General features: G+C 36.4%; 1 protein-coding gene across 2 annotated transcripts; it reads right to left on the bottom strand.

Annotated features, from left to right (window-relative positions):
* Window positions 1-2,722: 2,722 nt before the first annotated feature.
* Window positions 2,723-10,516, bottom strand: LOC7457190 (dynamin-like protein ARC5). Of its 2 annotated transcripts, XM_052449127.1 has the most exons (4): window positions 10,480-10,516; window positions 5,458-5,648; window positions 4,876-5,033; window positions 2,723-4,689 (listed from the first exon to the last, which is right to left on the bottom strand). In XM_052449127.1, exons 2-4 carry the CDS (start codon window positions 5,551-5,553, stop codon window positions 4,506-4,508), a joined length of 438 nt encoding a protein of 145 aa, XP_052305087.1. In that variant the 5' UTR covers window positions 5,554-5,648; window positions 10,480-10,516; the 3' UTR covers window positions 2,723-4,505. The 2 variants fall into 2 exon arrangements, 1 of the variants encoding a protein (XP_052305087.1); XR_008058106.1 differs by lacking the exon at window positions 10,480-10,516 and having other exon boundaries at window positions 2,723-3,123; window positions 3,224-5,033.
* Between the last annotated feature and the right edge of the window lie 4,208 nt (window positions 10,517-14,724).

The following is a 14,724-nucleotide window of genomic DNA, read 5'->3' as shown; positions in this document are numbered from 1 at the left end:
AAACCGGGTCAAACCGACCGGTTTTGGTTCGGTTCGTTTTTTTAGGGCAAAAACCGGTTCAAACCGGTTTGGCTCGTTTTTTTTCTGGTTTTTTGTCGGTTTCGGTTCGGTTCGGTTTTTTCAGTTTTTTTCTTATAAAACCGAACCGGCCGGTTTTTTCAAAAATTTAATCGGTTTAATCGGTTCGGTTTTTTCGGTTATTTTTTTTTCAGTTTTCTCGGTTTAATCGGTTTTCCGGTTTTTTTCTCACCCCTAGACTCACGCACCTAACATGTTTTATTTTTTGTTTGTTTTTTAATTCATTCAAATTTACATTTTTTTAAATAAATAAATTTAAAATATAATTAGTATATTAATTTATTAAATTAGTTAATAATTTATTTTAGATGTTATTTATCAAATATCATTTAATTTTTACTTTGGTTTCGAATAATAGTATAATAATCTTTTTATAATATTAGAAAGTTTTTTTTTCGAAGTCCATTAATTGGATCCTGATGAAAGGTTACTTAAATGGGATTTAAGTATTGATTTTTTTTTTCATTATTTTTTATGAATCATATGCATTAAAAGGTGCATGTACGGTTTTTAAAAGATAAAATTTGATTCTAATCAACGAATTTTTTCATTATTCTTGTTCACGTCAATTTTTCTCCCGGTTCAATCCAGCCGTTGATCAGTATAGCAAAGGCTGTCATCTTTCAAGACTAGTGATGGCAGTGTTGTAAAATTAGCTGTTCTTACAGGCAATTGTATGAAGATAAGCTGGGAAACCACCCAGTGGTTTTTAAAAATTACAATACCAGCGTGTTCGAAGTAAAAATATTTTTAAAAATTTTTATTGAAATATTTTTTTTTATTTTTAGAATTTATTTTTTATATTATAACATCAAAAATATTTAAAAACACTAAAAATATCATCATATCATAATGGCTATAAATTAGATAATACAGACAACACATTTAAACTTTTTTTTCAAAAACAATTGGTAAATACAAGATACAAAAACATAAAAAAAGAGCTCGGTTATGTGGGTAATATTAAAATAAGTTAGATGGATTGTCTGACTTGTTAGCCCAGCAATACCTGATATTTTTATAAATAATATATATATATATATATATATATATATATATATATATTTCGCATCATTTTCATTTTCATTATTTTAAAATAGTAATTAAAAGCGGTCATAGGTGGAGTTGTCCCATCAAAAATTAACATTACATTCTTTGCACGGATCAAAATTTTCAGCTAACTTTTGGCGTTCCATCCTTGCCTCTACTAACCATATGGGAAGTTAATCGCTGCTGCACCTTATCTAATATATTAAATATATTATTTTAATATATTTTTAAATAAAAAATACTTTTAAAAATAATACCTGCCACATTTATAAATATGTCATGAACAGAGATGTTGAAAAGATGAGAATTTTTGCAGCTGATCTTACGGGCCTAGTTGTACAAATATAAACAAAGAAACACAAGTCAGCGTGGGCTTTTTTACCAGATTTATGTTTGGATTGCATCGACTGACTGTTGGATTATCATGCAAGCAATTATGCAAGATTGTCTTTGATATTGTGTTAAATTTATGGTTGAAATTGAGATTGAAAAAAAATTAGTTTAATGTGTTTCTTTAAGAATGTTTTTCAAACTGAGATTATAAAATAACTAAAAAAAACATATATTAATATTGATGGTTTTTAATTAAAATAATGTAGATTTTACTGCTATTATATCATGAAATAAACAATACTTTACATAAAGTGTTTTTTATTGTTCCATTAAACTATCTGCAATTCCATCACGTATGAAATCCATCCGACAAAGACTTCAGTTTCCATGGCTTCCTGAGCGTGCAACAATATCATGTAAAATATCATCAGGAATAAAATTGGAATTGTGATCAAATTCTGCAAATGCTTCTTCATCATGCGATTTTCTTCTAATGTAATTATATGGTGTCATTAATGTCACTATAATTTTAACTTGCGTTTTGTATAGATAAGCATACATGTTTTGTAAAACCCTTCACCTCTATTTCCATACTTCAAAAAAACATTTTATCACATTACGTAGCGATGAGTGTGCATGATTATTTTTGATATTTTTTTATTTTATTGGGTCGGACTCGGTCCAATACATTTTGGTTTGGACCGGACCCGGTCCGACCATGAACAATGAAGACACTCTTTGCTCACTGTTCACGTGAACAGTGGAGAAAGCTTCTACGCAGAAGAAGGAGGCTACCCTGCGCGGCAGTTCTAGGAAGTTTTTTAACTGAAGCAAAATGACGATGACCAGCTAGTGCACTGTCAGTGAAGGAGAAAGGAGAACACGTCCTCGAAAAGCAAATTTAAATTGCTTTTCAAGAAAATGAGTTCCAGCCTCAATTTCGGGTGAGACCCACAATAATAAAAGTATGGTTAATGTATAACCAAACACTTATTAATTACGTTTTACAGTAAAGCCGCAGCGCCAAACAGACACTAAGTTTGCAGAAATGACACTATTGAATGGAGTTCAGTATGAACAAGCGTTCAATAATTTTCACATTTGAAACCTCTCCAAGATTAACAGTTAACCCCATTTTTGAAGCTAAATGTTAGCATTCTTCATACTCTCTCCTTCAAAAATCATATCAAAGATTTTGGATGAACGCTTAGTGATCCATGCAGGAGATCGAGAGGTTTGAATTTGTCATAGGCACATGGGAAACAAGAATTCAGTAATTAGTATAAATTCTCTCTTTGTCATCAATCATAAGAAAGAAAAGACTATAAACACAAAATAAATTGGATTACAATACACACCTGATATGAAATATTAAACAAAGAATCTTATGCTGTATCTTCTATAGTTATTACAATGCAATCACACCCAAGATTCACCGTGCAGCACAAGAGTAACGTGCTGATAAAAGGGGTCTGTAGAAAGAAAAGAAATGCAAGGTGCTCATTCAATGGAGTAAAATAACTTAATTAGTTCATGCATCCACGATTGCTGTAAGTGTCACTCTGGCTTAGGACTCATTCAATGGAGACGGCCTTGAATTGATTCAAAGCAAGGTTCGCACTTATCAGCCTAAATTTCTCTTTGAGCCTCTTAAGTCTTGATCTGCAAAAAAATGTCACCAGGTTGAACAAGCAAACCAGAGAATGTCAAGATGAGTTTTCTTACATAAAAAAAAAGAAATGGAAATAAATAAAATAAAAACCCTTTACAGGCCCATCTCTTTTTCTAGCTTCCGTTGGCTGAAGGAGTGTCGTAAGTTGATGCTGTCAAAAACGTTAATCCAAATCATCTACAAATGCCAAATCTATGTCCTGCCGGAGAACTGCTGGCAACTTGTCATCGCAAAGGACACATGCAAACAACTGTGAAAAACTCTCAGACAAAAAGCTACTGCCAACAAAGTTGGAACAATTTTGTCAAAGCAATAGAAACAAAAATTTTGATTAAAAAGGAGGAAACAATGTTGTGGTATGAAATAGATAATAGAGTATTTGCTATTCCCTCCATGTCAAAATATGTTTATGTTCAGAAAACAATTTTTTTTTTTTTTGAATTTAGAATTCGAAATATATTATTCACTTGCTGTTTTTTTTAAAAAAAAAATTTATTGAAGTTTATGTTCGCAGTAAGTTTTGTTCTTTTCCTTTCCAAATTTCTCGGAGGGAGTATGGAAAATGCAGGTGGAGCCTATCAACCACATAACATCATTTTCGACCAAACTGAAAATGGAGAGGATGTCAAACCTTCAAGCAGAGGCTAAGAAATACTCTCTTATGCCAAGGAATATCTGTTGAACCAGGGCACAAACAATTCTTTCAGATGATAGGGCAGGTCTCCGATTCCAAAGGGCTAAGAAATACTCTCTTATGCCAAGGAATATCTGTTGAACCAGGGCACAAACAATTCTTTCAGATGATAGGGCAGGTCTCCGATTTCCAAGGGGTGCAGTCTAGAAGATCTGCAAGGTGCGTCTCTGTTATCTGAACTGCTGAGCTTGAGTCAATGCCTGAAGCCAAATGACCGAGCTTGACATCTGCACTTGGTTGATTGCCATGCTTCTCATTGGCAGCTGACCCATGGTGGACTGTAGACCAGCAGATATACGATTACCTCCCATAGAAAATGATGACATACGTCTCTGTCATCATTCTCCCCATGTTTAAGAAAATGGGACAGCTTTATCATTAAGAACATGATATAGCATTCATCATTTCTCTTGCAAAATATCATTCAGATTTCATTTTTCATAAACAAACTAGTAACTTTAAAGTATATTTTCTTGTAACTTCCCTTCTAGATTTCTTCTTGAGTGGGACACTAACTACACAATCCCTAAAAACTTTAGCAAACATATAGCAACCTGTTTTCCAAAATTATGAGATAATCACTGACATTATCATGAGATACATTTAGCATTAATATCTTAAATTGAAACACGTTGAATTGACTCTCATTCATTAAGCAAAAGGAGAGGCAAGCCAAAATCATGAATGCAAGAGAGGCTCTAGGAATGCCAGATTTTCAGTTAAAACTTTTGTTGATAGCTTGAAAGCAACAAGTGGATAGATTCTCCCTGTTAAGAGACATGCTTCTTTAGAAGCTGGCTTTTGCTTGGACATGGTCTTTGATGAAACCCCAGTGTATTTACTCCAAATTTTTGTTGCAAGGCTTAAAGATGTAGATGTAAGGAGAAAGAAAAGCTGCATGAAGCTGGTTCACTAATAGACAGGATGCACTTGAAAGCAGCAAAAGAAAATAATTTGGAATTAATCCCAAAATTTGTCATATAAATCATTTATAAAGATACATTCCATGTGATCCCACCGGGTAAAGAGCAAACAATCTCAAGGATACCTAGAGTAGTTAGTTCCATCACGGATATCTTCAACTCCACATGCATTCGCAATTTCTTCACCTGTAATTTGAGGACAGTTGATTCCCCCAGCAACAAAACAGAATTCTGCCATTGCATGATGACATAGTGCACCCCCATAAAAGCGCATCCCTGCATTCTACATATAAATTGCAAAATTGTCAACCTTTCATTGAGATTACCGAACTGTTCAATATTTAATATCAGTTGGGTATGGCAATTGGCTCATGTTTTTTTATCTGTGTCCTAATACTAATCATTAAAAAAGAATCCCCTCGTATCATGCATATGAAACACAACTTACAGACAAGAAATTATTAAGACAAATATGGAATACAAAAAAGAATCCCCTCTTATCAATACAGGTCAAACAAATATGGAACACAACTTACAGACAAGAAATTATTAAGACACTTAATGACTTAAAAGAGGAAAGGAAAAACATCCAGCATCAAGCCTGTAAATCTAGGATCTACACATAATGCAACACGTGCGGAAGGCAACGAGAATAAGGAAAAATACAGAAGTAAAGAATACAATATTCTCACAAACTGAAACCAAACCTGCTTAAATTCATCATTGGAGCTATAAACTGAATCATGGGCAGAACCAACTCTTCCAGAAGGAACAGTTGTAAAGAAGGGAGACCCGCCCACCATGAAGCCATCAAGTGTATGAACTGGCAGTGAAAGGAATACTTCAACGTCAGATGAGCGAGCAAACTAGGGTATTCTCGTGTCACGCTTTGTTGAGCCTGTTAAAATAATTGAGATCAAATACAAAAAGGAGGCTACAATTCTGAATAATCTGTTTATTATAAATGCATAGTCTTAACCTAAATACAAATAAAGTATATATAGGTCAAACTGAAAGTACTATTCTACCCTTAATAAATAAGACTACATAAATATTATTTAACATCTCCCCTCAAAGTCACGATGCGGCAGCTACAAGCATCGAGAGTTTGCCAACCAGAAAACGAAAACGAGAGATGGAATGCGCCTTGGTAAAGAAATCTGCAATCTGCAAGGAAGAAGGAACAAAAGGCAAAGCAATGGTGCCATGTTTGAGATGATGATGAGTAAGATGACAATCGATCTCAATGTGTTTAGTGCGCTCATGAAAAACCGAGTTATGAGCAATCTGAATAGAACTCTGGTTGTCACAATACATAGGAGTAGGATGAGAAAAGGAAATTCCCATATCAGCAAGTAACCAACGTAACCAAACAATCTCTTTGGTAGTAGATGCCATGGCACGATATTCTGCTTCGGTGGATGATTGAGAAACAATAGATTGTTTCTTGCTCTTCCAAGAAATAAGAGAATCACCTAAAAAGATACAGAACCCGGTAACAGACTTGCGATCTATGGGATCACTACCATGATCAGCATCAGAGTATGCACGCAACTCCAAGGAAGAGGTGGATGAAAGTAACAGACTCTGAAAAACTGTACCCCGAAGATATCGCAAAATACGAAGAACAGCTGCCCAGTGAACAGTAGTAGGAGAAGCAACAAACTGACTAACAACATGAACAACATATGCAATATCTAGACGAGTAATGGTTAGATATACCAAACTCCCAACAATAGTGTGGTATAAAGTAGGATCTATCAAAGGTAAACCATCAGAAGAAGAGTACCTCGCGTTGACCTCAATAGGAGTATCTACAGTCTTGTTATCAGTAAGTCTAGCCCGCTCAAGAATATCTGCAACATATTTCGACTGAGAAAGAAGGTAACCTCTAGGTGAGTATGCTACCTCAATACCCAGGAAATATCGAAGATAACCCAAATCCTTCATTTCAAATCGTCTAGCCAACTCTGTCTTCAAAACTGAAATACCATCAATATCATCACCAGTAATAATCATGTCATCAACATATAAAGACAGAATGATACGACCTGCATCAGTGCACTTAATAAAAAGAGCAGAATCATGACTGCTAGAAACAAATCCAAGAGACGAGATCACAATAGAGAATTTCTCAAACCAAGCACGAGGTGCTTGTTTGAGACCATATAATGCTTTCTTAAGCTTACAAACATATCCAGAGTCATGTGAAATACCAGGAGGGGGTGCCATATAAACTTCTTCTTGAAGATCTCCATTAAAGAATGCATTTTTAACATCAAGCTGAGAAATATGCCACTGACGAATCGAAGCTACGACAATAAGAGTACGAATAGTAGTCATTTTTGCAACCGGGGCAAATGTCTCCTCATAGTCCATACCATACTGTTGAGAGTATCCTTTTGCAACCAGCCTAGCTTTGTATCGCTCAATAGACCCGTCAGAATTAGTCTTGATCTTATACACCCAACGACAACCAACAACACTCTTACCAGGAGGTAGAGGAACCAGATCCCAAGTATCTGTCTTATGCAAAGCAGAAAGTTCCTCATCCATAGCTTGCTGCCAAAGCGGATCAAGAATTGCCTCTTTATAGGAAGAGGGCTCAAAGAGACAATGAATAGAAACTAAAAAGGAAGTAAATGATGAAGAATAACAAGAATAAGCAAAATCTGGTAGTTTTGTGGACTTACGAATGCGGATGGACTGACGTGGAGGTGGATCCACAATCTCAGATAAAGCTTGAGGGGCTGTAGATGAGAATGGAGCTTCAGGTGTGCCAGAGAGTAAAGTACCAGTACCTGCAGAGTTATGAGTACAAATTGATCGAACATAGGGAGAGGTATCATTACTAGAATCCTCAGAAAAAGGATCTATATGAATAAGATCAGATTTTGTCAAGCTATGAGTAGTGGATGGAATAGAAAAGAAAGGTATATGCTCAAGGAAGACAACATGACGAGACACATAAAGTTTCTGAGTTATTGGATCAAAACAACGATACCCCTTTTTACCTTCACCATAACCCAGAAAGACACAAATAGCGGATCGAGAGGATAGCTTATTGCGTTCTACATGAAGACGAAGAACAAAACAAGTACAACCAAAGACTTTAAATGAGGAATAATCAGGGACATACCCATATAACTTTTCAAAAGAAGATAGACCCGAACTATGAGAAGATGGAATTGTATTAATCAAACTTACAGCAGTAAGAACAGCTTCTCCCCAAAATTCACTAGGAACAAAAGCAGACAACAAGAGAGAACGAGCAGTTTCGACAATGTGCCTATGTTTTCTTTCAGCTACACCATTTTGTTCAGGAGTATCTGTACATGAAGTTTGGTGGATGGTTCCATCTAAGGCAAGCATTTGACAAAATTTGTTAGAGGTGTATTCCCCACCAAAATCACACCTAAAGCATTTGATCACAGTAGAATGTTGAGTTTTGATAAGAGCTCGAAAAGCTGCATATATCTCAAAGAATTCAGAACGATGTTTCATTAAATAAACCCAACAATAACGAGTATGATCATCAATAAAAGAGACATAATATCGAGACCCTCCTTTTGTGGAAACAGGAGAAGGTCCCCATACATCAGAATGAATCAAATCAAATGGTGAAGATAAAACAGAAATACTTCGATTAAAAGGTAAAGCTGAAAATTTTGCCAGTTTACATCCACTACAATCAGAAATGTCACAAGTTTTCAAATTTCCTAAAGCTCCTGTGGATGCCAAAAATCTCAAACGAGAAGATGAAACATGACCTAGACGAGAATGCCATAAATAAAAACTAGAAGATGAAAGACTCAAACGAAAGGAAGACAAATCAGCAGTAGTAGCAGCAGCGGTAGCAGCGGCAACTGGCACTTTTAACTCATCCAAAATATATAGCCCATTCTCCCTACGGCCTGTCCCAATCAGCTTCTGAGACTGCAGATCCTGTACACAACAAAAAGAACCAGAAAACATAACTAAATAATCACCAGAATCACATATTTGACCAACAGACGCAAGATTCAATTTGAGTTTTGGAATAAGATAAACATTACGGAGAGATAAGTGAGGTGTGACAACAGAACCAACACCTGCTAAGGGCATAGGAGTGCCATCAGCAGTCATAACAGGAATGGAGGACAAAGGGGACACTGAGGTAAAAGATGAGGAATCTGGAGACATATGATGGGAAGCACCAGAATCCAAGACCCATTCAGAGTGTGACATACCTGAGGAACTATGAGGCAACTGACCTATGGAAGAAGCGGACATTGCTTGTGGCTGCAAGGAGAGAAACTTCTGAAATTGCTCAGCTAAAGTATTAGGATCGGTAATAGAGCCTGGGGAAGCTACTGCTGCAGTATTGTGGTGTGGTGGTTTATAACCCTGAGGTGATCGATGAGCATTAGATTGTGACTGACTGCCAGACTTCCAAGCTTGATTCTGCTGTCTCAACTTAGGACACTGAGCCTTCCAATGACCTTTCTGCTTACAGAAACTGCACTCATCGAAGCCAACCCTTGTGTAAGGCTTGTTCTGATGATTAGAGAATGGCTTAGAAGGTACTGCTAGTACAGAAGGATTCGAAGCAGAAAGAATTCCCTTTTCAGAATAAGACTGAAGACGTATTTCTTTAGCCAATAACTCACTGACAACAGAGTCAACAGAAGGCAGTGGAGAATGATGCAGAATTGAACCTCTAAGTCCTTCGAAATCACTGCGAAGTGCTGTTAAAAATTGTACCAATCGTTGCTGCTCTCTACGTTCAATATAAGCACCACATGCTTTTAATTCTGCTGATTCTGTAAGAGCCAATTGATCCCAAAGATCTGTCATGGCAAAATAGAACTCCTGAATACTCATATTCTTCTGGTGAAGAGCTCGTATGTCATTCTCTAACTGATACTGTTTTGTAAAATTTGATTGCGTGAATAACCGTTGCAGATGATCCCAAACCTCATTTGCTGTCTCATACTTTGCCAACTGTGTACCTATAGAATGCTCAACAGAATTGTTGATCCAAGTAATGATCTTTGCATTGTTTGCTTCCCATGTATCTATCGAAGCAGTATCTCCCTCTTCAGTATTTTTAGGTACCACATAAGTTCCACTAACATATCCCCACATCTTCTTACCCTTAAGAAAATTTCTCATTACATAGCTCCAATACGAATAGTTCTTCCCATCCAACCTCACACTCACAGACTGAAGCGAATCATCTCTTTCAGTAGCCATAATCAACAATCACAGAGAACCAGAATGCAAAAGCAGCGGAAAACAAAATACCAAATTGCAGAAACTGAACAGAGATTGCAGAAACTAAACAAATATCTTCTCAAACTTATACGATTACTCCAAAACACAAAACAAATTTGCAGAAACTGAACGGAAATACCAAATTGCAAAAGCTGAAGGGAAGACGAAATACCAAAATAATTGCAGAAACTGACGAAATACCAAATTTTGCAGAAGCGGAAGACAAAATCTCACTCCAAAAAGTTGGATCCGCGAAGTTGTGTTCGGGATTAAGCCTCGTTCCATAAAACCAGCTCTGATACCATGTTAAAATAATTGAGATCAAATACAAAAAGGAGGCTACAATTCTGAATAATCTGTTTATTATGAATGCATAGTCTTAACCTAAATACAAATAAAGTATATATAGGTCAAACTGAAAGTACTATTCTACCCTTAATAAATAAGACTATATAAATATTATTTAACAGAGCCAACAACAGTCTTTGAGAGCTCAGGATCAATATGTTAGCAATCAAAAAGGTATTGATGTTTTACAGATAGCAGTAAAGATTTAAAAGCAAACAGTCATTCCTAGGACAGACTTCCAATCACTATGAATCAAATTAATAACTTGAAACTTCACTCCAGTTTGTAAGGATAATTAAAGCAAAAATATTTGTTCCCACCCAGGTATAGAAATTTATCAAACACCTGGAGCATCAAACAAAAATAAATTAGCTTTGATGCTATCCAAAGCTTCTCCTAAAATTTACCCCAACTGCAATCTCAAGAAAGATCATTTCCCTCCTACCGTTCCCACAAAAAGAAGCACTATAGTTCCTTAAATCGAACAAAAACACTAACACACTCGAGTAAAAAAAAAAAAAACTTGCATCACAAGTCTCCGAGTAGTTTCATTACTCCGGTCACTACAATCTTCAAGACGCTATATGATAAATTCTTTATGCTGCATTTTTGCTAGCACAAGCGCCTCCACTGCCCGAGCTTGACTCTGACTAAACAAATAAACATGCATACATCTCATCATCAGAATCCCACATCACAATATCAAAGCCAAATTGTTAAACTCCCTTTTCAAACCTGTAATGCATGATTTTTCGACCTGGTGCAGCAGCAATAGGTCCAGGAGCATCAATAATAGTGAGATTAGGTAATGCTTGTATTCCACTCTTATGATTAATTCCTTAGATGAAAATTGAAACGACTCCTTCTCCAACCTCATATTTTCATATTCAATGTATGCCTAGACAAATTTATCATTCCTACCTTGATAAGAAAATTCCAAAAAATTAATAAAAAATCGAAGTTAAAAGTAAAACCTGAATTTCATGGAGAGATTTCTCCTGGGCAAAAGTGGCGTCATCATCAGAGACAAGATAGCAAGAAGGGACCTCGCATTCAGGATCATATTTCATATGGAGAATAATGGGGCGACGAGATTTGGTGCCACCGCCAACTCATGAGACCTTCCACCAGTGCGTGACCTCTTTCCATCGGTCTGCTGGCCAACCAGTAACACCGCCGGTGCGTCAAATGGAGTCTTTAGCTCCGGTGCTAGCCCGTGTAGCTCATTATAAGCTTCGCACAGTCTCCATTTATTGTTTTTTTCCAAACTGAAACTGAAGATTTTGGCTATCTGACTGTTTTCGCTCCTCTATCCACTTTTTTCGGGGTTTTGGGTTTTTGTCAACGGTTCGGTGACTTCAGTTCACTGTTCTGTCTCGTTGAGTTAATTATAAATTAGTAGCTCTAGTTTATCGAAACATATTAATTGGTCCCTATATTATAAGAATTAATTAAATAGTCCCTTTAGTTTTCTACCCTTTAATGTGGGAAATATTATTTGGACAACGTTCCTTATTGGGAAGATATCAAAAGACCATTTTGTAATCCTCGGACTTAGAAAAAAATATATATGTCCATTGGGCCAAGACCATTTTCCTCAACAGTTTGGAATTGATTTGAAGTGTTTATTTTTGTGTTATAATTTTTTTTTATTTTTTTATATGTATTTGGATAATTTTGATGTGTTAATATTAAAATTAAAAAATTAAAAAAATATTATTTTAATATATTTTTATTTAAACAATAAAATACCAAACACAAGGAATGTGCTTCCTTTTTCAAGATTCATCCTTTATTCAAAGGAGAGGCTTGAGCTTGACTGAAAAAGAAAGTTTTATCAACTAAAGGATTTTCCTTGTAATCTCTTACTTCATGGAGTTAATTATAGTTTTGAAATCCTGTTCCGTCTGGGTCGATTCGGGACTAGAATCGGACCGGGTTGAAGAAAAAACAAGAAAAGAAAAAACTCGGTTGACCCGGCAACACCCGATCAAAAACCCGGTTGCAACTCGTTAACTTTTTTTTACTAAAACGACATCGTTTTGATTTTTTTAAAAATAGAATTGATCCGAACGACTCGGTGATCCAGAACCTAGACCTTAGACCAAGCCGAGTCTAAAAACTATAGAGTTAATGTTTCAAAAGAAAAAACCAAATTATTCGAATGTATTAATAAATTTCTCTATGTGAAGCTTATAATTTTCTCTCAGAAACATCATGGTATTAAAATTGATCATTTATCCTTAAATTATTGTATCTATATTAAATTTATTTTTCACAATATTTTTTAATATTCAGTTTGAGATCATTTGCGAGTACAAACCCATTAATGTAGTGTTAATTTTCTTACAAAAATCGTATATTTGTTCAATTTCTTATGTAAATGCTTGTGTGTGTAACAAGAAAGATTGAAAATGTTGCAAGTCGGAACACGAAGTGGAACGGTGGGATTGATGACCTGCCTCCGTCCAGAAGGACCCACACCGGTAACAGTTTTTTCTTGCACACACACACACACACACAGCTAGCCTGGCATGGCATGGCATGGCAGCGGTTGGCATCTCAATTCTCATTTTCAACAAACGTGTTAGGTGATCTTCACTACAGTTTCCCCATAATGTACATGAGACTATATGCCTAATTATCACCCAATCTGTCCTTGATGTTACCAGCCTACCGCCTTACTTAAACCAGATTATTGCTGATCTTCTGCTAATGATGTTGTATTAACAGCTTAACCCACCCACCCAAACCACCCAGGACTGGCGAAAAGAGTCAACGACAACGGTGGCTCTGGCAGCAACAGACCAGTCAGGCAGAGTACACCATGGGTGTGAGGTTGTCATGTCCTTCAGTTCTGAAACAGTCTTGGCATGGTAAAGGGAGACGGAGCTCTCCCATAATTCTGCCTCGAATAGCGATGCCAGGACATGAGTGGTAGTGACTGTCTAGAAGGTCCACCCAATAAAAACAAAAGAAAACGATGGCAAGAATATGGTGCAAAAACTTTAGCTTTGTACTCCAGCAACGCAAAAAGAGATGCGGGACATGGGTGTCGAGAACTCCTTGTGAGAAATCTGTGGACAAAGTTTCATGTAAAGTTGCTATCAACGAGCCCACACAGGCACACCCACTCGCTTAAAGAAGACAATAAAGTTCTTTTCAGAGGCATCCATGCCCCCAGCAAACATAAATTGACCACCACTAGAAACCGACTTGCCATTAATCATATCATATGCTAGGGTTGATATTAAACCTTTAATTTCAACCAAACAGTGGATTTATGATCTACGCACCACCACTCCATGGATCTCTTGGCTCTCATGTTACCAGTAGAAACCATGGCCTTGAATCTTGATGGCGGTGGTCCATGCGGCCACCGACTTCCAGGCAAACCACCACAGAATATGAGTGCTTAATCATGACCAGGAATAAGAAATTACAGGCAGGGTTCACAGAAACATGGAATCCAATACCAATCTCTTGATACCAGCAAGGTGAAGTCATTTCAGGACCATGGATTCTTGGTTCCTAGCTCGACGCTAACAGATCCTGAACAGCTGGAATATTTAACTTTCGATTGACAAAGTCATTTTTTCTCGGATATCTACTGTCAGTTGACTCGGATTTGTATAATTATAGGAACCTTAATAGGAAAAGCAAATAAATTATCAAATCCAGATCATATTTTTGGTTAGCTAACTTGTCAACGTTGAACCTTTCAACATGCATTGAATTATACTCCATCACAAATGACGTGGAATATCAGGGATAATGTGTCCAAGCTTGGATTCAATTTTATCAAGCCACGTTGTCAAAGACACAGAATCCTCTCAATATTTAAAAGTTAATTAAGGATTGGCCTCCTGACACAGACCATTTACCTCGCTAAACATCCAAATCCAAGGAAGAATTAGAATTCAAGGCACTCTGTCTAAAATGCACGACTGGATTAATTGTCGTATTAAGCAGGTCATTATCTACCTGTTAGATGATAACAAAGTACTGCTTCCTAGTAGATATAGTTCTCCGAGTTAATAACAAAGATAGATTTCAGCAAAATGTTACCATTATGGGATGCATCGATAACTCTGACTGATACGATATTAAGATGATGGAAATGCTACAGTCATCTCCCGAGCTAAAATCACGGCAGTGGGTCAAGTAATCAAAGTCATACCAGCTTACAGAAAATATAGACCAATCATCTGGTGGGGGAAAACCTCTCCTCACCAAATTTGGTGGAGCAACTATTCTTCCAGAATAAACATCGATCATTTTCCCAGCTCTTAAAGTTACAAGGGAGAAAGGGAACAAGCACTGCTAGGAACTTGGGAACTAAAGTTTTAATCTTTGATCACAATGCATAT

This window comes from Populus trichocarpa, chromosome 18 (assembly GCF_000002775.5).
Source record: "Populus trichocarpa isolate Nisqually-1 chromosome 18, P.trichocarpa_v4.1, whole genome shotgun sequence".
Classification (NCBI taxonomy): domain Eukaryota; kingdom Viridiplantae; phylum Streptophyta; class Magnoliopsida; order Malpighiales; family Salicaceae; genus Populus; species Populus trichocarpa.
Note: the sequence above shows the minus strand (reverse complement) of the source record. Positions and strands in the feature narration are given on the sequence as shown.